The sequence below is a fragment of the Oncorhynchus mykiss genome, chromosome 7 (assembly GCF_013265735.2).
Source record: "Oncorhynchus mykiss isolate Arlee chromosome 7, USDA_OmykA_1.1, whole genome shotgun sequence".
In the NCBI taxonomy this organism is placed as follows: domain Eukaryota; kingdom Metazoa; phylum Chordata; class Actinopteri; order Salmoniformes; family Salmonidae; genus Oncorhynchus; species Oncorhynchus mykiss.
The window spans coordinates 23,386,182-23,412,484 of NC_048571.1; the positions used below are offsets into that span (position 1 = coordinate 23,386,182).

Sequence of the window (26,303 nt, forward strand, 5' to 3'; positions counted from 1 at the left end):
GGCATTCACGTCTTACTGTACTTTTTTTTAAAAACATTATGATTTATTCGACTTACCTAACTGGGCAAGTGCTCTCAACTGCATCAAATAGAGAAACACAATGTGCAGATATCCCGGGAATGACGCATGTGAGAGGCTGCAAACTGCGCAATCCATAGTTGCGGTTCACAATTTCACCGAAGGAAAAGATGCCACAAATTTTCACAGATGTTAGATCCCATTTGAGAATCCTCGAAAGTTTTCAAAATGTTCTTGAGTGACAAAATAGTTATAATTTAGTTGTTTCAGAGCCGTGGTTCCTCAGATTGTATTAACGGTTGAATCCGTGGGAAGTTTTAGAGCGTTCTTTTCTTTTCAACCAACTTTTCTAATCAAGACACAACAAGTTGCTCAGTCTTAAAAGGAGGAGGGAGGACAGCACATCACGCCTTCAAGTCCACATACTAACCCTTGGTGTGTAGGTGGACCCTCTTGAAGAATCCATACTGTGACAATAGTCTTTGGCAAATTCAACTGGGACAAAGCCTCAAATATTTTTGTGGGAAATCAAAAAAGAAATTGGGAATAGAAATGTTATTACGGTTATAATATAATACACAAAAATATAATTGACCAATTTATGATATTAGCTTGATTTATCATTTAGATAATGTTGATTGAATCCAGGTTGTTGGTGTAATCTCAAAACTGATTTAGCCCACTGAGCTAAAGCCTAGACATTCGTTCTGGGAACTAACATGAGTCTTGGGAACTATTCTCCACATGCTCCTTTTCCCATCTGATTTAGAAATGCTGCAGCTATGTTGTTTATTCTCACCCTGACTGACCAGCCAATAACACCGTAATCCCCTAAATGTACGTGAGCAGAATAGAGAGAGATAGGGTCATCCCACTGTCAATGCTGTGCCATAGAATGTGGCTCTGTCCCAATTGATAGTCAATTGCTTTGTCCAGATGCCATCTATGAGACTTGGCTCGCTTTCATTCTAGCCTGGTCTGGAAGTAGAGCTGTGGCTCTGCTATGGCCATGGCCCTGCTATGACCCTGCAGTGGCTCTGGATTCTCCCAGCCTCCCCCAGACAGATGCCCTGGATTAATGGTTGGAGACAGTGGCCTGGGCTGGTCTAGCATGTCACAGCTCAGCCAACGAAGCACACATGTATGCCGGTGCCAGGATGGGTTCAGCTGTCCAACACGGTCTCTGTCCAATGAACGTAGAACAAATACAGTATGCAGGGAAAAGGGGTTGGAGACATACTGCAGGGCAGGTGCCTCCTTCATCTTTCGTCTGCCTCTAACCCGATTCCACAAACAGACTACATTGAGTCAGAAGTTGTCACCAACCCTGTCTTAAAGGTTGGTGTCAAGCTGTAGGGTAGGTGCCAACTTCCACTCCTGTCATCCTCTGGATGACCCAGGCCTGGATGGAAACAGGATGAAAACATGGTTGGACTACTTGAATCAGAATTTTGTTTTTTGTTGAAAATTGTATTGCAGTGCTAGAGGCATCACTACAGACCCGGTTCGATCCCAGGCTGTGTCGCATCCGGCCGTGACGGGGAGACCCATGAGGTGGCGCACAATTGGCCCAGCATCGTCCGGGTTAGGGGAGGATTTGGCTGGCCCGGGATGTCCATTTCCCATCGCGCTCTAGCGACTCCTTGTGGCGGGCCGGGCTCATGCCCGCTGACTTTGGTCTTCAGCTGTTTCCTCCGACATATTGGTGTGGCTGGCTTCCCGGGTTAAGCGAGCAGTGTGTCAAGAAGCAGTGCGGGGTTGTGTTGCGGAGGACACATGGCTCTCGAGCTTCGCCTCTCTCTCTCTCTCTCTCTCTCTCTCTCTCTCTCGAGTCCATACAGGAGATGCAGCGATGGGACCAAACTGTAACTACCAATTGGACACCACGAAATTGGGGAGAAAAATGTCTGTTTGTTAAGAAATGCGACCCAGGAGCCACCCTCCCGTCTGCCTCACCCAGGCCTGGAACTGTCAGCTCTACCATGAGTCAGACTATATACCTAACAGCCCATCTACCATGAGTCGTCCCAAATGACACCCTATTCCCTACATAGGCACTACTTTTCACCAGGTTACATAGGGCTCTGGTCAAACGTAGTGCACGATATAGGAAATATGAGACCGTTTGGCACAAGGCCTTGAGTCAGTATGTGACGTTGATGTGAGCAGGTCATTGGGTCAAAGACAAGATGAAGCCTAATAGAAAGTTTACTGTCCTAGAGCAGGTTTTTACTGGGATTGCTGCTAATCTTTACTGCTTTTCCAGTATGTGGACGTGGCAAATCTGGCAATACATACTGCTGCTGGTGTGGACTTGAGTCAGCCTGCTGCAGAGGAAAAGCTCAGTAGATTAACCAGCCTCAGAAATTGCAGCCCAAATAAATGCTCCACATAGTTCAAGTAACAGACACATCTCAACATCAACTATTCAGAGGAGACTGCGTGAATCAGGCATTCATGGTTGAATTGCTGCAAAGAAACCACTACTAAAGGACACCAATAATAAGAAGAGACTTGCTTGGGCCAAGAAACAAAAGCAATGGACATTAGACCGGTGGAAATCTGTCCTTTGGTCTGATGAGTTCAAATTTGAGATTTTTGGTTCCAAACGTCTTTGTGAGACGCAGAGTAGGTGAACGGAATATCTTTGTATGTGTGGCTCCCACCATGAAGCATGGAGGAGGAGGTGTGATGGTGTGGGGTTGCTTTGCTGGTGACACGGTCTGTTGTTTATTTAGAATCTAAGGCACACTTAACCAGCGTGGCTCCCACAGCATTCTGCAGCGATATGCCATCCCATCATTTGTTTTTCAACAGGACAACGACCCATAACACACCTCCAGGCTGTGTAAGGGCTATTTGACCAAGGAGAGTGATGGAGTTCTGCATCAGATGACCTGGCCTCCGCAATCACCCGACCTAAACCCAATGGAGATGGTTTGGAATTAGTTGGACTGCAGAGTGAAGGAAAAGCAGCCAACAAGTGCTCAGCATGTGGGAACTCCTTCACGACCGTTGGAAAAGCATTTCAGGCGAAGCTGGTTGAGAGAATGCCAAGAGTGTGCAAAGCTGTCAAGGCGAAGGGTGGCCACTTTGAAGAATCTTAAATATAAAATCTATTTAGATTTGTTTAACACTTTTTTGGTTACTACATGATTCCATATGTGTTATTTCATAGTTATGTATTCACTATTATTCTACCATGTAGAATAGTCAAAATTATGAAAAACCCTTGAATGAGTAGGTGTCCAAACTTCTGACTGGTACTGTAAAAAAACAATAATATAGGAACAAGGTGGGCACTGTACAAAACAATGAATATATAGTGTATATTTTGCTTATAAAACTTCTGAGGCCAAATAATATCACTACTATTGGGGAATCCTGCTATAGTGCCTATGTCACGCCCTGACCACAGATAGCCTTTTTATTCTCTATTTTGGTTAGGTCTGGGTGTGACTAGGGTGGGTAATCTCTTTGTTTCTATGTTGGCCTGGTGTGCTTCCCAATCAGAGGCAGCTGTTTATCGTTGTCTTTGATTTGGGATCATATTTAGGCAGCCATTTCCCCACTGTGTTTTGGGGGATCTTGTTTATGTGTAGTTGCCTGTGAGCACGCCATTGTTTTCATGTTTCGGGCGGTCTTTATTGTTTTTGTGCGTTTCCGTTAATAAACATGTGGAAACCATATCACGCTGCACCTTGGTCCGATAATGCTTACGACGAACGGCTGATTTTACTGATGACTCGCTAAAGTGAAATTAGACCCTTGTCTGCTGGAAATCCACACATCGCCGAAGATACTGCTTTTGATTTCCATGAGAAGAAACGTCATAAAATGTTCATAGCAAAGAAGGTGTCCGATTTCCTCCTCTAGCCTACTGCGTGGGTCTTCCTACCTTATGCCAAAGCTACTTCTCGCTAGAATGAGCAAACGAACAAGAAGGTTGTGACAGGGTTTTATACAGTGCCCACCCTTTGCCTACTTCCTTTACGCCCAAGTGTTGGCTCCTGCCGTGTTCAAAGAAATGAACATGTCCTCCTCATTAGTTCATTTGTGAGGTCTGTTCTTGAAGGTTTGTTTAGACAGTTACCTTTCCTGTTACATAGCCTAAGTAGGGGAGACTGGGGAAGTTGTAGCACTTTTGGGCTTTCTATGACTTGGCACTCTCTAATGGTGTATCTTCACTAACTGTAACCTATACAGTATTTACAAGCCGTGTCAATTTACACTCCAATTGTTACATTATAGCAGGGAACTAAAACATTGTTACAAAGAACATGACGTACTGTAACTATTTTATTCACCGTCTGCATATTCTCCCGTGGACAGATTCTGCGCAGTTGACCAAATTACACAAGATTTGACTTCAGGGTTAAGAAGTTAGTCTGCACACCAGCAGCCAATTAACACAGCACGGTCTGATGTTTCCATAATACACTGGAGTACATATCCTGGAGACGGTCTTCTGAAACAGGATCGGAAAGCAGAGCAGCACAGCCACCCCCATATGATCTGAGGTGAATAGGAAGTTTGACGGAGGCGGATATCGGAGAGAAATGTTTCTTGTATCCCTAAGGTTATATTCCAGATAATCTTTGAAAGACTGCTACTGCTACTGACCAGGTTCTGGATTCCCGAGAATATATTCCAGAGTGGGCTCTGGCTCGGTCTTTTTTAATTCCACATTTGTGATCAAAATGGAGTTGTAGACTGGGGAGACGTATTCTCAAAGGAAGTATTACCACTTAACGGTAAAATAGTGATTGTAGGCTTCCTGCTTGGCTGAGGAGAATAGCAGTAAGTATAAGGTATTTTGTGGGTGGTTTAGAAAAAAATATAAATATAGGGCCCATGACAAAACCCTGGCGTTTCTAGCCTCTTAATTCAAACGTTTGGGTCCATGTTTGTGATAATGGCTTATTCATTTCAGACTGACTAAAAGTAGGTAGGTAAAGGTTTTGCATTATTCATTAAAAAGAGATACTTTATAAGAAACCTTGAATTATAATTTACTATATCATGGAAATCATTGTCTTCTAACAATACCTCTAATTGGGGATAGACCCGGTCAATGAGTCCTGTATGATCATACTTAAGTTCCCTCTCCTCAGTGCCTTGAAAACGTTGTTCCTCTCGACTGTGCTACCTAAAATAGTAGCCTACTCATGGTAGGTAAAGCTAACTTTACTGGGGAGAAGGCATTATCTACAAGCCAATATATGTCCTCTCGCTCCCTGAGAGCGACAAAGGAGCTCCCAGGGTTAACGTTAGACCTTGAACAATACCAGATGTCACATAGCTTTTTACTGTGAGAAAACAAGGGACTGAAGAATGGAATGTCAATAACAGCATTTTGCAACATATTGGATGTCAATTGTGCACGTGTAGTTGTTTTGAGTGATTTACAATGTGGCATGGGTGGATTGAGAGATGAATCCATGTTGATGGATTTCTTGTTAGTTAGGCTCGTACCTTCCTTTATCTATGATTGAAAGTTTTCAAGTAGTGTTGACTCCCATGAGAGTCGCCAACCAATGAAAAGACAGCATTCAAGAGTAGCATTCCATAGAGCAATACAGGGTTCCCATCAAATAAGTACAAAGTAAATATCACAACCCAGGCTACTTTCAATGTACATGATAAAATAAGGTGTCTGCTAGCCATGAGTTTCTCTCACCTTTTCAAACGGTAAATTCCTTGACAGATTCTCAAAACTGTCTCTGACACAATCTGGATACTCTGCGTGGCCCTTGGTTAGAGAAGGTGGGGAAAATCACAGGGAGGCTGACAACACAACCAGCCCTCTGCAGTGTGTGCGGGCAGGTGTGCTTTCAGATAAGGAGCAGCTAGTGGAATATAAACTGTGCCTAGTAGAATACAGAGGAGCTGTGAGACTCATTCCCCAAAGGAAAACCCAACCAATGTGCATGCAGAGCTGAGAAAATCACTCTGATCGCCAAGGATATAGTACATTGAATATAGTAGTACCCCACACAATCTCATGAGTGCTCATATTGCTGAAGTAATTTACTTTTCTCCATTGCTTTTGAAAATATCTGGTCATGGAAACAACATGTGATAATGGTCAACAGTTTCCTGGTTTTGGTGCTGTGGTTTAACTTTGAAAGATTGGACATTTGCAAGAATGCAGTGCTGCAAAACAACTTAGGGGACACATAGTGCCCCCTACTTACCCAACAATTACCACCCCTAAAGACAATCAGCAGGTAAAGGAACAGTCCTGGGCCCGGATGCTATCATTCTAACGATGAATTTAGCCTGAAGATGCTTTCGGGAAACTGGGCCCAGACATGTTCACTCAGTTGCAATGTTTTTAAGTCTGAGCAAAAGGCCTGTTGCAATCAAATTGGGGAACCAGAGGTATACAACAATACATTTTTATATAAAAAAACAGCAACACAATATATATATATATATAGATATATATGAGCAGTAGTGTATTTGAAAGGTCAAGAACCCCCCCCCCCCCCCCCCCATTTATTACATATCGATGTACTGTACAGTTTTGTATAAAAGTACGACACGTAATATCTTGTCATAAAATACAAGCCAAACTGGACATATAAATCATATATAAAATTATAAAACTTCTGTCTCACATCTTTTTATCGTCATTTGAGAAGGTAAATACTGTATACATGAATGTAGGCTGTGACACCATAGTACACTTTTTTGTTTGTTTTTGTCCTATCCTTGAAACACATTGATTAACGCGATCAGCTGGTAACAGTTGCGAGCTCAAAGCATCATAGCAGGGACTACTTCAGTTGAAGGAAAGCATTGAAGGGAAGGTCATTTTCAGGTGCTGGCTTTTTCAGTGCAATGCAAAAGATACACATCGCAGTGTTGCCTGCCTGATGATGCCTCAGACATAACATGAAAACAGAAAATTCTAGTGTGATGTGGACATATAAAAATCCTTCTTTTAATTTTGTACATTTATACAGCTCATATAAAATATTATACCAATAGCGTACAGTAAAAGGCTATGCAACTGTCTCTCGTATAGTTGCCTCCAGTTTCTTTGGGAGTAGCTCGCTTCTCGCTTCGATATTGATGACGGGTTTCCGACAGTTCTGTCCCTGATCAAGGTATAACTCAGCGTATACTGGGTTGGAGTTTATGGCCTGGAAAAAAAAAAACACAATAACCAAAGGAGAGCATTACTTTTACACTAAACATGGCCATGAGGAGCTAATAACCATTTCATTGGTCTACATGATTTACATTAACTAGATTAATTAGTTATTAAAGTATTCCGTATCTTTCAGATGCCCAGCATATTTGGATATACAGTGAGGGGAAAAAAGTATTTGATCCCTGCTGATTTTGTACGTTTGCCCACTGACAAAGAAATGATCAGTCTAACATTTTAATGGTAGGTTTATTTGAACAGTGAGAGACAAAATAACAAAAAAAATCCTGAAAAATGCATGTCAAAAATGTTATAAATTGATTTGCATTTTAATGAGGGAAATAAGTATTTGACCCCCCCTCAATCGGAAAGATTTCTGGCTCCCAGGTGTCTGTTATACACGTAACGAGCTGAGATTAGGAGCACACTCTTAAAGGGAGTGCTCCTAATCTCAGTTTGTTACCTGTATAAAAGACACCTGTCCACAGAAGCAATCAATCAGATTCCAAACTCTCCACCATGGCCAAGACCAAAGAGCTCTCCAAGGATGTCAGGGACAAGATTGTAAACCTACACAAGGCTGGAATGGGCTACAAGACCATCGCCAAACAGCTTGGTGAGAAGGTGGCAACAGTTGGTGCGATTATTCGCAAATGGAAGAAACACAAAATAACTGTCAATCTCCCTCGGCCTGGGGCTCCATGCAAGATCTCACCTCATGGAGTTGCAATGATCATGAGAACAGTGAGGAATCAGCCCAGAACTACACGGGAGGATCTTGTCAATGATCTCAATGCAGCTGGGACCATAGTCACCAACAATTCACTATGCCGTGAAGGACTGAAATCCTGCAGTGCCCGCTAGGCCCCCCTGCTCAAGAAAGCACATATACATGCCCGTCTGAAGTTTGCCAATGAACATCTGAATGATTCAGAGGACAACTGGGTGAAAGTGTTGTGGTCAGATGAGACCAAAATGGAGCTCTTTGGTATCAACTCAACTCGCCGTGTTTGGAGGAGGAGGAATGCTGCCTATGACCCCAAGAACACCATCTCCATCGTCAAACATGGAGGTGGAAACATTATGCTTTGGGGATGTTTTTCTGCTAAGGGGACAGGACAACGTCACAGCATCAAAGGGATGGTGGACGGGGCCATGTACCATCAAATCTTGGGTGAGAACCTCCTTCCCTCAGCCAGGGCATTGAAAATGGGTCGTGGATGGGTATTCCAGCATGACAATGACCCAAAACACACGGCCAAGGCAACAAAGGAGTGGCTCAAGAAGAAGCACATTAAGGTCCTGGAGTGGCCTAGCCAGTCTCCAGACCTTAATCCCATAGAAAATCTGTGGAGGGAGCTGAAGGTTTGATTGAGTTGCCAAACGTCAGCCTCGAAACCTTAATGACTTGGAGAAGATCTGCAAAGAGGAGTGGGACAAAAATCCCTCCTGAGATGTGTGCAAACCTGGTGACTAAGTCATGTTTTGCAGAGGGGTCAAATACTTATTTCCCTCATTAAAATGTAAATCAATTTATAACATTTTTGACATGCATTTTTCTGGATTTTTTGTTGTTTTTCTGTCTCTCACTGTTCAAATAAACCTACCATTAAAATGATAGACAGAGCATTTCTTTGTCAGTGGGAAAACGTACAAAATCAGCAGGGGATCAAATACTTTTGTCCCTCACTGTATACAACAATTGACAGTGTTAACGTGATAAAGCATTTTACAGCACGCCCAGAGCCTATTGTTGCTTAACAAGCAAGACAAGGACACGGTCACCGACATCCCACCAGGTGACTGTAGACAAGCTCTAGCCATGTGGAACACCAGCAGATGGTTCCTTTCAATTATAAACTGGGTGAGTCGAGCCCTGAATGTTGATTGGCTGACAGCAGTGTATCAGACCATATACCACGGGTATGACACAACATTTATTTGTACTGCTCTAATTGCGTTGGTAATCAGTTTATGATAGCAACGAGGCACCGCGGGGGTTTGTGGTATATGGTCTACATACAGTATCACAGCCCACTGGGCCTTATTGCTTACACACATTCCGGAGGAAGCCTTTACCGTGGCTTTCATGAATACAACATGAGATCCTGCATTGTCTCATAAACCCCACTATGACCCCAATGGCCATGGCTTTGTATCAATATACAGTAGGCTTTTATACAGCATCTGTCCCAGAGAGGACAGGAAGTTCACAGGGAGTTTACCTGTCCAGGAAGGATCTCCTTCGGGAGATGAACTCCTTCAGGGTGAACTAACAGAGTGTGCAGGTGACTGGACCTCACACCAACACACCAACCCTACAACACACAATGACAACATTAACATCACACACAAACCCTACAACACATAATCATTACAGTTTAATCTTCCAGAATAGAATAGAATAAATCTTTTTCTATTGGCTACACGCCAATATCCACACTGGCATACCACTGAATCAATGTAATACGCTAGTGTGGGTATTTCGTAGCCCTTGTTAGAAACTCAGGGAAAAGGGAGGATACAGTAAGCGTTTCCAGACCTTGTGTGGGTCCAGGGTGAAGCTTGGCTGAAGGTGATTCCCAGCATCAGAGTGATTGTCGTGGTCCACCTCATACATGTTGTACGAGGGGTTACCGATCTCTACGTTTAGCCCACCATTCACCATGGGCTGCCGCTGGACTATTTTCCCCCTGTAAATCATAACATTGATGAGGTTAGGAGAGCATTATAAACCTTCATGACTGCTTACTACGATGCGCATGACCATTAATCACACAACAGAACATATACGGTGCCTTCGGAAAGTATTCATACCCCTTGACTTTTTCAACATTTTGTTAAGTTACAGCCTTATTCTAAAATGGAATAAAAAAATAAAAAAATCCTAATAAATCTACACACAACACTCCATAATGACAAAGCCAAAACAGGTTGGTAAAAAACAGAAATACATTATTTACATAAGTATTCTGACACTTTGCAATGAGACACAAAATTGAACACAGGTGCATGCTGCATGCTGACGAAGATTTCTTCAACAACAACAAGCAGGACTCACACGATATTCTCCAAACACCCCACAGGGCAGATATCCCAATTATTCACAAAAGGAAGCGACACAGAGGATGAAGAGCCGGATGCCTCGTCCGAACCAGAAGAAGGCGAGTAGGAAAGCTGCCGTTACCGTCAATATTACTCGCCAACGTGCAGTCATTGGACAATAAACTAGACGAGGTACGATCACAAATATCCTACCAACAGGGCATCAAAAACTGTAATATCCTATGTTTCACAGAATCATGGCTGAATGACGACATGGATATTCAGCTAGCGGGATACAGGCTGCACCGGCAGGATAGAACAGCACAATCCGGTAAGACGAGGGGGGGCGGTCTGTGCATATTTGTAATCAACAGCTGGTGCACGAAATCTAAGGAAGTCTCTAGATTTTGCTCACCTGAAGTAGAGTATATTGTGATAAATTGCAGGCCACACTACTTGTCTAGAGAGTTCTCAGCTAAACTTTTCGTGGCTGTTTATTTACCACCACAGACAGATGCTGGCAGTAAGACCGCACTCAGTCAGCTGTATAAGGAAATAAGCAAACAGGAAATCACTCACCCAGAGGCGGCGCTCCTAGTGGCCGGAGACTTTAATGCAGGGAAACTTAAATCAGTTCTACCAAATCCCTATCAACGTGCTAAATGTGCAATCGGAGGAAAAAAATTATAGATCACCTGTACTCCACACACAGAGACGCATACAAAGCTCTCCCTCGCCCTCCTTTTGGTAAATCCGACCACAACTCTATCCTCCTGATTCCTGCTTACAAGCAAAAATTAAAGCGGGAAGCACCAGTGACTCGGTCTATAAAAAAATTATCAGATGAAGCAGATGTTAAACTACAAGACTGCTTTGCTATCACAGACTGGAACATGTTCCGGGATTCTTCCGATGACATTGAGGAATACACCACATCAGTCACTGGCTTTATCAATAAGTGCTTTGAGGATGTCGTCCCCACAGTGACTGTACGTACATACCCCAACCAGAATCCATGGATTACAGGCAACATTCGCACTGAGCTAAAGGGTAGAGCTGCCGCTTTCAAGGTGCGGGACTCTAACCCGGAAGCTTACAAGAAATCCTGCTATGCCCTGCGACGAACCATCAAACAGGCAAAGCATCAATACAGGACTAAGATTGAATACCACTACACCAGCTCCGACTCTCGTCGGATGTGGCAGGGCTTGCAAACTATTACAGACTACAAAGGGAAGCACAGCCACGACCTGCCCAGTGACACAAGCCTACCAGATGAGCTAAATCACTTATATGCTCGTTTCGAGGCAAGCAACACTGAGGCATGCATGAGAGCATCAGCTGTTCCAGACGACTGTGTGATCACGCTCTCCGTAGCCAATGTGAGTAAGACCTTTAAACAGGTCAACATACACAAGGCTGCGGGGCCAGACGGATTACCAGGATGTGTGCTCCGGGCATGAGTTGACCAACTGGCAGGTGTCTTCATTGACATTTTCAACATGTCCCTGATTGAGTCTGTAATACCAACATGCTTCAAGCAGACCACCATAGTCCCAAGAACACAAATGCAACATGCCTAAATGACTATAGACCCGTAGCACTCACGTCCGTAGCCATGAAGTGCTTTGAAAGGCTGGTAATGGCTTACATCAACACCATTATCCCAGAAACCCTAGACCCACTCCAATTTGCATACTGCCCAAACAGATCCACAGATGATGCAATCTCTATTGCACTCCACACTGCCCTTTCCCACCTGGACAAAAGGAACACCTATGTGAGAATGCTGTTCATTGACTACAGCTCAGCGTTCAACACCATAGTACCCTCAAATCTCATCACCAAGTTAAGGAACCTGGGACTAAACAACTGGGACTCCCTCTGCAACTGGATCCAGGACTTACTGACGGGCCGCCCCCAGGTGGTGAGGGTAGGTAGCAACACATCTGTCACGCTGCTCCTCAACACTGGAGCTCCCCAGGGGTGCGTGCTCAGTCCCCTCCTGTACTCCCTGTTCACCCACGACTGCATGGCCAGGTACGACTCCAACACCATCATTAAGTTTGCTGATGACACAACAGTGGTAGGCCTGATCACCGACAACAACGAGCCTATAGGGAGGAGGTCAGAGACCTGGCTGGGTGGTGCCAGAATAACAACCTATCCCTCAACGTAACCAAGACTAAGGAGATGATTGTGGACTACAGGAAAAGGAGCACGGAGCACGTCCCCATTCTCATCTACGGGGCTGTATAGTGGGGCAGGTTGAGAGCTTCAAATTCCTTGGTGTCCACATCAACAACAAACTAGATTGGTCCAAACACACCAAGACAGTCGTGAAGAGGGCACGACAAAGCCTATTCCCCCTCAGGAAACTAAAAAGATTTGCATGGGTCCTGAGATCCTCAAAAGGATCTACAGCTGCAACATCGAGAGCATCCTGACCGGTTGCATCACTGCCTGGTATGGCAATTGCTCGGCCTAAGTGCAAGGCACTTCATAGGGTAGTGCGTACAGCCCAGTATATCACTGGGGCTAAGCTGCCTGCCATGCAGGACCTCTACACCAGGCAGTGTCAGAGGAAGGCCCTAAAAATTGTCAAAGACCCCAGCCACCCCAGTCATAGACTGTTCTCTCTACTACCGCATGGCAAGCGGTACCGGAGTGCCAAGTCTAGGACAAAAAGGCTTCTCAACAGTTTTTACCCCCAAGCCATAAGACTCCTGAACAGGTAACCAAAGGGTTACCCGGACTATTTGCATTTGCCACCCCCCAACCCCTCTTTTACGCTGCTGCTACTTTCTGTTTATCTTATATGCATACACTTTAACTATACATTCATGCACATACTACCAAAATTGGCCTGACCAACCAGTGCTCCCGCACATTGGCTAACAGGGCTATCTGCATTGTGTCCCACCACATGCCAACCCCTCTTTTTATGCTTCTGCTACTCTTTGTTCATCATATATGCACAGTCACTTTAACGATACCTACATGTAAATACTACCTCAATAAACCTGACAAACAGGTGTTTGTATATAGCCTTGCTACTCTTTTTTCAAATGTCTTTTCACTGTTTTACTTCTTTACTTACCTACACACCCACACACATACCTTTTTTCGCACCATTGGTTAGAGCCTGTAAGTAAGCATTTCACATTTCACAGGTTTACACCTGTTGTATTCGGCGCACGTGACAAATAAACTTTTATTTGATTTGATTTCCATTGATCTTTCTTGAGATGTTTCTACAACTTGATTGGAGTACACCTGTTGTACATTCAGTTGATTGGACATGATTTGGGAAGGCACACACCCATCTTAATAAGGTCCCACAGTTGACGATACATGTCAGAGCAAAAACCAAGCCACGAGGTTGAACGAATTGTCCGTAGAGCCCCGAGACAGGATTGTGTCAAGGCACAGATCTGGGGATGGGTACCAATTTTTTTTTTGCAGCATTGAAGGTCTCCAAGAACACAGTGGCCTCCATCATTCTTAAATGGAAGAAGTTTGGAACCACCAAGACTCTTCCTAGAGCTGGCCGCCCAACCAAACTGAGCAATCGGGGGAGAAGGACCTTGGTCAGGGAGGTGAACAAGAACCCGATGGTCACTCTGACAGAGCTCTGGGGTTCATCTGTGGAGATGGGAGAACCTTCTAGAAGGACAACCATCTCTGCAGCACTCCACCAATCAGGCCTTTAGGGTAGAGTGGCCAGACGGAAGTGGCCAATCCTCAGTAAAGTGGCCAATCCTCAGTAAAAGGAACATGACAGCCAGCTTGGAGTTTGCAAAAAGGCACCTAAAGCCTCTCAGACCACAAGAAACAAGATTCTCTGGTCTGATGAAACCAAGATTGAACTCTTTAGCCTGAATGCCAAGTGTCATGCCTGGAGGAAACCTGGTACCATCCCTACGGTGAAGCATGGTGGTGGCAGCATCATGCTGTGGGGATGTTTTTTAGCGGCAGGAACTGGGAGACTAGTCAGGATCAAGGGAAAGATGAACAGAGCAAAGTACAGAGAGTTCCTTGATGAAAACCTGCTCCAGAACGCTCAGGACCTCAGACTGGGGTGAAGGTTCCCCTTCCAACAGGACAACGACCTTAAGCACACAGCCAAGACAACACAGGAGAGACTTCGGAACAAGTCTCCGAACATCCTTGAGTAGCCCAGCCATAGCCCGGACTTGAACCTGATCGAACAACTCTGGAGAGACCTGAAAATAGCTGTGCAGTAACACTCCCCCTCCAACCTGACAGAGTTTGAGAGGATCTGCAGAGAAGAATGGGAGAAACTCCCAAAATACAAGTGTTCCAAGCTTGTAGCGTCATACTCAAGAAGACTCAAGGCTGTAATCGCTGCCAAAGGTGCTCCAACAAAGTACGGAGTAAAGGGTCTGAATACTTAAGTAACTGTGATATTTCAGTTTTACATTTTTTTATGAATTAGGAAACATTCCTAAAAACCTGTTTTTACTTCATCATTATGGGGTATTGTGTGTAGATTGAAAAAAAAACCAAATTTAATTTAAGGCTGTAACCTAGCAAAACGTGGAAAAAGTCAAGAGGCCTGAATAATTTCCAAAGGCCCTGTATGTAGTATGAAGTGACTGGTTATCTTTTGTAATCTGTCTGCTTAGAAGTAAAGACATACCTTTGCTTCCTCTTGCATACAAAAACCCCCAAGGCCATGGTAGTGACGAGAATCACCAGCAGAACCAGCGGGACAACAATGGCCATGCTTCCTGTAACACACAGAGCAAACTATTAGAGTTAAACATGTTCGATACGTAACATACTTCCCCCCTCTCTGTAGTGAGACAATAAAATTCAAAAAGGAAAAATTACTTTCTTCAAAGTTCCAACAAGGTTCTTCATATGGGGACTGCATTTCTATGTTAAAGTCAGTCTATGGGGGTCTGCGCAGTTAAGCCTTGAGAGCAAGTCGACAGCGAAATGTCAGACTGCAGACCAAGATCAAATAACAATCTCTGGGAGGGTAGGGCGGTTCAAAGAGACTGAAAAAGGTCTCCAAATCCAGACAACAGCACTTTAAGAACTGAAAATATACTGTTTTTTCTTGTAGGATTTTGTGTCTATGTTTGTGTGTGTGAATGTGTGTGTGTACAGATGTAGGATCTTAATTTGAGCCAGTTTGCTACAGCAGAAAAATAAACCTGCAGCAACAGGAAATGTGAATTATTATCTGGATTATAATTAAATGGACATTTTTGTAGGGGCTGATACATTTTCCGCAACGGCAAATCAAAAGTGAATTTTCATAATGGACATTACAAACTTTAGAAGCTTTTTGAAACTCAAATACACCACAAGTTTGCAAATTCTAGGCAACAAAATAGTGACCAAATTAAGATTTTACATCAATCTGTATGTTTCTGTGTGTTTGAGAGAGAGCGAGCAAGCAAGCAAGAGAGAGAGATAAAGAGAGAGTCCCTTTACCACTCTTTCCAATAACTACTCACCCCCGCTGATGTTGCCAGACAGACTGTTCTTTGGGGCAGGTCTCTCACACTGTGTACCTGACCAATCAGCTGGACACCTAGAAAAGTCACAATGAGTATGAATAGCTGTCTGTTGGTCAAACCAAGTAGCTTTAAAAGAAGGCTATAGTGTACACACACACTATAGCCTTATCAATTATGGAGGACGGGCTCCTGGTAATGACTGGAGCAGAATCGGTGGAATGCTATCAAATACACCAAACACATGGTTTCCAGATGTTTGGGGAAAGGGGGATTAGAGGTTGACCGATTTCAAGTTTTCATAACAAATCGGTAATCGGCCTTTTTGGACGCCGATTATATTCAAGCCTATCAACTCCCGAGATTAGGCTGGCAATACTAAAGTGTCTATAAGAACATCCAATAGTCAAAGGTATATGAAATACAAATGGTAGAGAGAGAAATAGTCGACGCGTCATAATTCCTATAATGACTACAACCTAAAACGTCTTAACTGGGAATATTGAAGACTCCTGTTAAAAGGAACCACCATCTTTCATATGTTCTCATGTTCTGAGCAAGGAACTTAAACGTTAGCTTTTTTACATGGCACATATTGCACTTTTACTTTCTTCTCCAACACTGTGTTTTTGCATTATTTAAACCAAATTGAACATGTTTCATTATTTATTTGAGACTAAATTGATTTAATTTATGTATTATATTAAGTTAAAATAAGTGTTCATTGTTCATTCAGTATTGTTGTAATTGTCATTATTACAAATATATACAAATATATATATATATATATATAAAAATATTTAGTAATGTTCCTCATAGGTACACTTCAACTATGACAGACAAAATGAGAAAAAAAAATCCAGAAAATCACATTGTAGGATTTTTAATGAATTTATTTGCAAATTATGGTGGAAAATAAGTATTTGGTCAATAACAAAAGTTTATCTCAATACTTTGTTATATACCCTTTGTTGGCAATGACAGAGGTCAAACGTTTTCTGTAAGTCTTTACAAGATTTTCACACACTGTTGCTGGTATTTTGGCCCATTCCTCCATGCAGATCTCCTCTAGAGCAGGGATGTTTTGGGGCTGTTGCTGGGCAACACGGACTTTCAACTCCCTCCAAAGATTTTCTATTGGGTCGAGATCTGGAGACTGGCTAGGCCACTCCAGGACCTTGAAATGCTTCTTACGAAGCCACTCCTTCGTTGCCCGGGCGGTGTGTTTGGGATCATTGTCATGCTGAAAGACCCAGCCACGTTTCATCTTCAATGCCCTTGCTGATGGAAGGAGGTTTTCACTCAAAATCTCACTATACATGGCCCCATTCATTCTTTCCTTTACGCGGATCAGTCGTCCTGGTCCCTTTGCAGAAAAACAGCCCCAAAGCATGATGTTTCCACCCCCATGCTTCACAGTAGGTATGGTGTTCTTTGGACGCAACTCAGCATTCTTTGTCCTCCAAACACGACGACTTGAGTTTTTACCAAAAAGTTATATTTTGGTTTCATCTGACCATATGACATTCTACCAATCTTCTTCTGGATCATCCAAATGCTCTCTAGCAAACTTCAGACAAGCCTGGACATGTACTGGCTTAAGGGGGGGGGCACATCTGGCACTGCAGGATTTGAGTCCCTGGCGGCGTAGTGTGTTACTGATGGTAGGCTTTGTTACTTTGGTCCCAGCTCTCTGCAGGTCATTCACTAGGTCCCCGCGTGTGGTTCTGGGATTTTTGCTCACTGTTCTTGTGATCATTTTAATATTGCGTGGAGCCCCAGATCGAGGGAGATTATCAGTGGTCTTGTATGTCTTCCATTTCCTAATAATTGCTCCCACAGTTGATTTATTCAAACCAAGCTGCTTACCTATTGCAGATTCAGTCTTCCTAGCCTGGTGCAGGTCTACAATTTTGTTTCTGGTGTCCTTTGACAGCTCTTTGGTCTTGGCCATAGTGGAGTTTGGAGTGTGACTGTTTGAGGTTGTGGACAGGTGTCTTTTATACTGATAACAAGTTCAAACAGGTGCCATTAATACAGGTAACGAGTGGAGGACAGAGGAGCCTCTTAAAGAAGAAGTTACAGGTCTGTGAGAGCCAGATATCTTGCTTGTTTGTTGGTGAACAAATACTTATTTTCCACCATAATTTGCAAATAAATTCATAAAAAATCCTACAATGTGATTTTCTGGAATTCTTTTCTCATTTTGTCTGTCATAGTTGAAGTGTACCTATGATGAAAATTACAGGCCTCATCTTTTTAAGTGGGAGAACTTGCACAAGTGGTGGCTGACTAAACACTTTTTTGCCCCACTGTATATATAAATATCGGCAGATTAATCGGTATCGGCTTTTTTGGTCCACCAAAAAACGGTATCGGTGATGCAAAATCATAATCGGTCGACCTCTAAGGGGGATATCTAGTCAGTTGTACTGAATGCATTCAACTGAAAAGTGTCCTTTGCATTTAACCCAACCCCTCTGAATCAGAGGTGCGGGGGGCTGCCTTAAATTGACATCCACGTCTTCGGCGCCCGGGGAACAGTGGGTTAACTGCCTTGCTCAGGGGCAGAACGGCAGATTTTTACCTTGTCAGCTCGGGGATTTGATCCAGCAACCTTTCGGTTACTGGCCCAACGCGAGGCTACCTGCCATTCCATTTGCGCAGTTCCGGCCATTATTATGAGCCATCCTCCACTCAGCAGCCTCCTGTGACACGCACACATCTCTTAATCTCATCTCCTCATTTGTTAAAGTCTCAGGGAACATGCATGCATAATTCATTCCCGCATCGAGTTAAAGAAAATAAGCATAATCTCACACGAAGTGTGCAACCCAAATGGCACCCTATTTCCTGCATGTTGCACTACTTTTGACTCGAGCCCATAGCGGCCCATAGGAATCTGGTCAAAAGTGGCGCACTATGTAGGGAATAGGGTGATATATGGGACGCAGAACGGTTTAGGATGTAATCCAGAGACAGTGATCCATTAGTAGTTACCTCCTTCCCCTCCCTTGCCCAGAGGATAGGAATACATGCAATTACACTATATGGGGAATCTGACAAGGGTGATCGCATGATGATGAAATGATATTAGCTAATATTAAATGGACTGTAAGCAGTATTTAATCAAAGTTTCATTAGAGGGACCGTGGCTCGCTGCAGGTACCACATGAATCATAGTCCTGAAGGGAATGACAGCTTGTAGCTGACCTATATAATCACACCGTTGGTTGCTTGGGAGTATGTTCAGCTGCAGAAAGACCGGGTTATTATCCTGTTTTCACCACCTGTATTGAGAGGCCAGTGCAAAGAGAGAAACGTCAAGTGCGTTTGTGCTGTGAGTGACGGGGACGAGGAACATGTGTGGTAAGGAGTTATATCGCACAGCATGTTGGACAACAGACAGACGTACTGGTGAGAGTCTGAGTCGGGGAGTGATGTGCAGAGTGGACGCTGCTGGAAAGTGAGACAGTGAGGGCTGGTCTCGGGAAATGGCGGGAGAGGAGGAGGGAAGGAGATGAGGAAGAGAGGAGGGAGGGAGGAGGGGAAAGGGAGTCAGGGAAGAGAGGAGGGGTAAAAGTCAGACCTACTTGCACTGGGGTTTGTTTAAGGCAGTTAACGTGCAAATCCCTTTATTCTGACAGTAGTTATCACACGGATTGGCCCGCTGGTCACAGCGCTGGTTCAAGAACCCAGGCGTGCAGCTGCAGCACAGAGAAATGATCGCCACATGAACAAATCATATATTGAGGGACACAGAGACAAAGTCTGGGTCTGAAATGGCACCCTATTCCCTACATGGTGCACTCCTTTTGACCAGGGGGCCCACATATGGAATAGAGTGGCATTTTGGACACACTGATAAAAGAAGATAAGAGCACAATACATTCTCACAGTCCACCAGCTCGGGCTATTGGAGGATACAGAGTATGAAATCGAACAGATGGAGCTAGGCCCTATTCCATCCTAGTGTTTACATAGGATGTGTGTGTGTGTGTGTGTTCAGGTGAGAAAACAAAGCGTCATGGCAAGCAAATCCATCCAATGTCACGCCAAGTGGGAGCTAAAAAAAGTGAAACCATAGGAATAGCCTACAGATTGTTGTTTGAGATCTATAGCATGACACATACAGTGCCTTGCGAAAGTATTCGGCCCCCTTGAACTTTGCGACCTTTTGCCACATTTCAGGCTTCAAACATAAAGATATAAAACTGTATTTTTGTTTGTGAAGAATCAACAACAAGGGGGACACAATCATGAAGTGGAACGACATTTATTGGATATTTCAAACTTTTTTAACAAATCCAAAACTGAAAAATTGGGCGTGCAAAATTATTCAGCCCCCTTAAGTTAATACTTTGTAGCGCCACCTTTTGCTGCGATTACAGCTGTAAGTCACTTGGGGTATGTCTCTATCAGTTTTGCACATCGAGAGACTGACATTTTTTCCCATTCCTCCTTGCAAAACAGCTCGAGCTCAGTGAGGTTGGATGGAGAGCATTTGTGAACAGCAGTTTTCAGTTCTTTCCACAGATTCTCGATTGGATTCAGGTCTGGACTTTGACTTGGCCATTCTATCACCTGGATATGTTTATTTTTGAACCATTCCATTGTAGATTTTGCTTTATGTTTTGGATCATTGTCTTGTTGGAAGACAAATCTCCGTCCCAGTCTCAGGTCTTTTGCAGACTCCATCAGGTTTTCTTCCAGAATGGTCCTGTATTTGGCTCCATCCATCTTCCCATCAATTTTAACCATCTTCCCTGTCCCTGCTGAAGAAAAGCAGGCCCAAACCATGATGCTGCCACCACCATGTTTGACAGTGGAGATGGTGTGTTCAGCTGTGTTGCTTTTACGCCAAACATAACGTTTTGCTTTGTTGCCAAAAAGTTCAATTTTGGTTTCATCTGACCAGAGCACCTTCTTCCACATGTTTGGTGTGTCTCCCAGGTGGCTTGTGGCAAACTTTAAACGACACTTTTTATGGATATCTTTAAGAAATGGCTTTCTTCTTGCCACTCTTCCATAAAGGCCAGATTTGTGCAATATACGACTGATTGTTGTCCTATGGACAGAGTCTCCCACCTCAGCTGTAGATCTCTGCAGTTCATCCAGAGTGATCATGGGCCTCTTGGCTGCATCTCTGATCAGTCTTCTTCTTGTATGTGCTGAAAGTTTAGAGGGACGGCCAGGTCTTGGTAGATTTGCAGTGGTCTGATACTCCTTCCATTTCAATATTATCGCTTGCACAGTGCTCCTTGGGATGTTTAAAGCTTGGGAAATCTTTTTGTATCCAAATCCGGCTTTAAACTTCTTCACAACAGTATCTCGGACCTGCCTGGTGTGTTCCTTGTTCTTCATGATGCTCTCTGCGCTTTTGATGGACCTCTGAGACTATCACAGTGCAGGTGCATTTATACGGAGACTTGATTTCACACAGGTGGTATGTATTTATCATCATTAGTCATTTAGGTCAACATTGGATCATTCAGAGATCCTCACTGAAATTCTGGAGGGAGTTTGCTGCACTGAAAGTAAAGGGGCTGAATAATTTTGCACGCCGAATTTTTCAGTTTTTGATTTGTTAAAAAAGTTTGAAATATCCAATAAATGTCGTTCCACTTCATGATTGTGTCCCACTTGTTGTTGATTCTTCACAAAAAAATAGTTTTATATCTTTATGTTTGAAGCCTGAAATTTGTCCACCACCGACCCAATGAAACAAGCAATTGGATGCCGTAAAGATAAGAGAAGAAAAAAAAAATGAACAAAAACAACGAGCGGGAAACCGCGGATTCAAAGCTGTAGTATAGGAGACGGTGGTATGTACAGTATTGAGGCATACAGTTTAAAGCTAGAGTCCTTAATTGAAACAATAACAAAGCACCCACCCCACCTCTGTTTTGGTAATAGGCTAAGGGATGGGCCTGGAGAAATGTAACCACTCTCAAACTCATAGACAGAACTACGGACGCAAGAGCTGACCGTCCATGAGGACACAATTATAGTCTAACAATGTTTTAAGGACATACGGTTTGTTTACATTTACATTGTTTACAAACATTGGAGTAAAATAAGATTATAGTTTAGGTTCTGATGGGGTACGACAGTTAAACTAAGCTCATGAGGCATTTATAAGTTATATTATTCAAAAATCAATGGGTATATATTATTAATTTGGCTATGCAGACTTTTAACACATGTCTAATACTGAGCATGATTCATTCCAAAAAGTCCAAAAATGGATGATGCAACTAAGGGTTGATCAACTTTGAAAAGCGTCTTGAGAGTGATGCAAGCCCCAGAAACAAACACAACCAAAACGCCTCTGTATACTTTAATGCAGGAGATCCTATCGTTTGCAAGAGAAAAAGGAAAACAAACCCTTTCATCTTGGAAAAAACGTGGAAATATGCCACCTCATTGTGAGACCTCATGGTTTTCTACTATCGTTCCCATTTTAGTAGCCTGGGTCTAATCCAGTCTCTGCTACATTACCTGCTCTGTCTCTCACAGCAAAACCACACAACCACTTCCAATACCACTAATTGTATCAGTGATGTGTGCGTGTGTGATACAACTGAAAGCAGAACGAAGACAAACAATGGCTGCGTTTACACAGGCAGCCCAATTCTGATCTGTTGCCACTAATTGGTCTTTTGACCAATCAGATCAGATCTATTTCCAAAATAGCAGAATTGGGCTGCCAGTGTAAATAACAGCCAAAGAGATGTACAGTACGTTCTTGAGAAATCTGATGATGACAACCTGCTCAATTGAAAGCCATAGAATCGATAGAAAAAAAAGAAAAGAAAATTGAGCTGACTTACTGGCAGAACGGCAGACTGGTCTCGGGGTCCTGGCGACAGGTTCCTCCATTGTAACAGTATCCATCACACAGCTGACAGGTGGCTGCCACTCTACCGTTACTGCAGCTGTAAGGAAAGGAAGGGAATATAGCGATGACTTCATAAAGCATTACAAGCATATGTCTAATGCATTTACGCCTTATGCCTTATTCTATGGCGCAAGCCCTGAACCATGGAGACAGGAGAATGCTGACATGTGGTAGCATCCACAGAAATATAATTACTAGAACGGATATTCCTTTCAAGTCAATGTTCTGTGATGGGTGGACCGGCCTTATTGAGTGTACCAATAAGTAGTATCAGTCAAATGTTCCATTCTAGTAATTCTAGTCGGTAACATTGTTTGGATATCCACAGACTATCAGTAACATGTCAACTAACTATCAAACCCTAATCCTAACCCTAAACTAATCCTAACCCTAAACTAATCCTAACCCTAAACGAATCCTAACCCTAAACGAATCCTAACCCTAAACGAATCCTAACCCTAAACAAATTCTAACCCTAAACTAATCCTAACCCTAAACTAATCCTAACCCTAAACTAAACCTAACCCTAAACTAATCCTAACCCTAAACTAATCCTAACCCTAACCCCTGTTCTTACCTTAACCTTGACAAGTAGTTGTTCATCAACAGATAGTTTGTTGAAAGTCCATCTTTACAGATGGTCATACTATCTGGACTATCTACTCAGATGACGCTTACTTGCAGGACACGTCGTCTGTCTCCGGGTTGACAATGCACGGTGCCCCTCGACACTGGAGGCATCTGTCCACTTCACATTTCACTCCCTCATATCTGGTTGAGCACACACACTCCACGTGGCTCTTGCTCGACAGAGTACATGCCTTCGAATTGGTACAGAAGTGATGGCAGATATCTGGAACCAAGGTGGAGAAAAACAAGCTTATTTATTTCACGTGTTACATTCCTGGTCTTCCACTGTATCAATCGGCGTAACAGCAATTTGTTCAGCCCTTGAAACTGAGCTGTTGCAAGAAAGTATCTTTGGGGTGATTTTCCTATCAAACTGATTTTAAACCACCACGGAGAGGGTGGAGGAGACCAACAAAATATCCCAACTCATCTTTAGTGTTGTGGTAATGGTGGAAACCACAAACCCCTCTCTTCTCATTGCGGAGACTGAACGCAACATGAAGCATTGATTGATTGCTTGTCATAAAACAGGTTAAATCTTTGTGTGTTCGTGTGTGTCTGACTCACGGTAGAGACAACGCTCCCCAGTGTACTCGGCCATACAGCGACACACTGGCTGGTTCCCCTTGCTGACGTCACAGGTGCCGCCATTCAGACAGTAGTTATCACACACCTTCCTCTCACAGACCGGTCCTGTGAACCCCACAGCACAACGACATGTAGGCCTCCCTGAGAGAGAGAGAGAAAGAGAGAAAGAGAGAAAGAGAGAAAGAGAGAAAGAGAGAAAGAGAGAGAGAGAGAGAAAGAGAGAAAGAGAGAGAGAGAGAAAGAGAGAGAGAGAGATTGGCAAAAAATTGTGTTGCTGATAACAATAATCACAAGCATGTCCCCTGTCTAACGTCATAATGGAGAAGCAAGCAAATACAAGGCAGATGTGATTTCTCTCACATTACACACAAAGGTGATGCCCACAAAGAGAGTCCCATGGTCCAATGTTTTCTAAACAGCCATGTCTATCTGCACTGGAAGGATTTCAACTAGTTTCACACTGGTCCTATGACCGCTTGGAGAGCTTACATCTGAAATACAACATCTGCTGCCCGCTCCTGACTGGGATGAATAGAAACTTACTGTGTGTGTGTGTGTTCGCGTGCGTGTGTGTGTGTCTGACGTTCTTTCTCCCGCTGTTCCATCTGTCAGCTAAGAGGCAAGTTGTTATTGATATCGCCATGCCAACACTAACATTTAACTGTCATTTCACGCATGAATATTTGACCACCTCATTTCCTCGCTTCAAACTCCTCCCAAAAATGTCCTTAGAGGAGAAAGAAAAGAGAGGAGCTTGACCCGTGCCATTTATTTATATCTCCACTCTCAATAGTTTATTCTGAAGAGAGAGAGAGAGAGAAAAACAACCTCACTATTCATTTACTGTAACGGAACAGGGGACCTGGACTTTGGGGACTTTAATGTGCTTTAACAACTGTTCAAAAATGGATAGCAATGCCACAGCATTAAGCGTGTCTTGCATATTCATGGTGCTACCGTCAACGTCCCCGCTAATGCAATACCAAAGTGGGGGCCGTACATACTTGTGTTTTCAGATACATCTACAGCTCACATCTCTCAGGGGTCGTCAAACTAAGAGATTTTCACTGCACTTTCCTATGGCTTCCTGACACAGGAGGCACTGGCAACAAACCAAAAAAAAATGCACTAATGTCCAATCAATAAGTACATAAAGCAGGGGATTCAAACTCATTCCATGGAGTGTCTGCTGATTTGAGTTATTTCCATTACATTGGTGTCCAATTAAGATCTAGACAACCAGGTGTGGGGAGTTCCTAGCTAATCAGTGACCTTAATTTATCCATCTAGTACAGGGGAGGAATGAAAACCTGCAGGGACACAGCCCTCCGTGGAAGAAGTTTGACACGTGACGTAGAGCGATAGTTATTTAGAAGCAGATGATCAATCCTGCAGCAGAACTGGCATCTGTGGGCCGGATCTCATTGGCTGTCAGGACAGGGGCCTTGGTCCCAACCAGGTCCCAACTCTCATTTCCCACAGTCACGGATGGATGAGCGCCCTCTCCTGTCCTGGAGGTCCCAGTGGAAGAGCAGGGAGCATGGCCACATACACACACACACACACACACACACACACGTAGCAGAAGGGGCTTACCTATGGAAGAGCCTGAGCATGTGCCCCCATTCTGACAGTAGTTTTTACAGTGGTTCACTTCACAGCGCTCCCCGGAGAAATTTGGCCAGCAGTAGCACCGCAGCTCCCCCTTCTCGTTGGTGATGCATCGTCCTCCGTTCTCGCAGGCGGGGCGACACAGCTCTCCTGAAAGCAAATGATGTAGGCCCACGTGTTAAGATTGAAACCATGGCAACCTTGACCTGCTCCCATTAATATCTAATGAGTGGATTAACTCAACTTTGTAAAAGGCTGGAACTCACATGGGCTTCACTGACTATTCTATGCACGACTGCTTGCATGGTACCTTCACTTTTCACTCCAATTTACTCAGCATAGGAAAGATCCAGCCTCAGTTGGATCAAATGAAAGTATTGCAGGTTGACCAGGCCTACTGCACTGAGATGTTAGTGTCCCTGCAACCTACTCTATTGAGATGTTAGTATCCCTGCAGCCTACTGTACTGAGAGGTTAGTGTCCCTGTAGCCTACTGTCCTGGGATGTTAGTGTCCCTGCAACCTACTCTATTGAGATGTTAGTATCCCTGCAGCCTACTGTACTGAGAGGTTAGTGTCCCTGTAGCCTACTGTCCTGGGATGTTAGTGTCCCTGCAACCTACTCTATTGAGATGTTAGTATCCCTGCAGCCTACTGTACTGAGAGGTTAGTGTCCCTGTAGCCTACTGTCCTGGGATGTTAGTGTCCCTGCAACCTACTCTATTGAGATGTTAGTATCCCTGCAGCCTACTGTACTGAGAGGTTAGTGTCCCTGTAGCCTAGTGTCCCTGAAACCTACTCTATTGAGATGTTAGTATCCCTGCAGCCTACTGTACTGAGAGGTTCGTGTCCCTGTAGCC

At 43.7% G+C, this 26,303-nt stretch overlaps 1 protein-coding gene across 1 annotated transcript in view; it reads right to left on the reverse strand.

The window, feature by feature from the left end:
* Positions 1–6,940: 6,940 nt before the first annotated feature.
* The window catches only part of LOC110528816 (low-density lipoprotein receptor-related protein 1B), a 159,807-nt gene continuing 140,444 nt past the window's right edge, over positions 6,941–26,303 (reverse strand). Inside the window, exons 80-88 of the mRNA XM_036984417.1 lie at positions 25,430–25,594; positions 23,813–23,974; positions 23,294–23,468; positions 22,548–22,652; positions 15,715–15,791; positions 14,886–14,976; positions 9,720–9,870; positions 9,403–9,495; positions 6,941–7,169 (exon numbers count right to left, since the gene is read on the reverse strand). Of these exons, the coding sequence (XP_036840312.1) occupies positions 7,029–7,169; positions 9,403–9,495; positions 9,720–9,870; positions 14,886–14,976; positions 15,715–15,791; positions 22,548–22,652; positions 23,294–23,468; positions 23,813–23,974; positions 25,430–25,594 (1,160 nt within the window). The 3' untranslated portion in view covers positions 6,941–7,028. The remainder of the gene's footprint in view (positions 7,170–9,402; positions 9,496–9,719; positions 9,871–14,885; positions 14,977–15,714; positions 15,792–22,547; positions 22,653–23,293; positions 23,469–23,812; positions 23,975–25,429; positions 25,595–26,303) is intronic.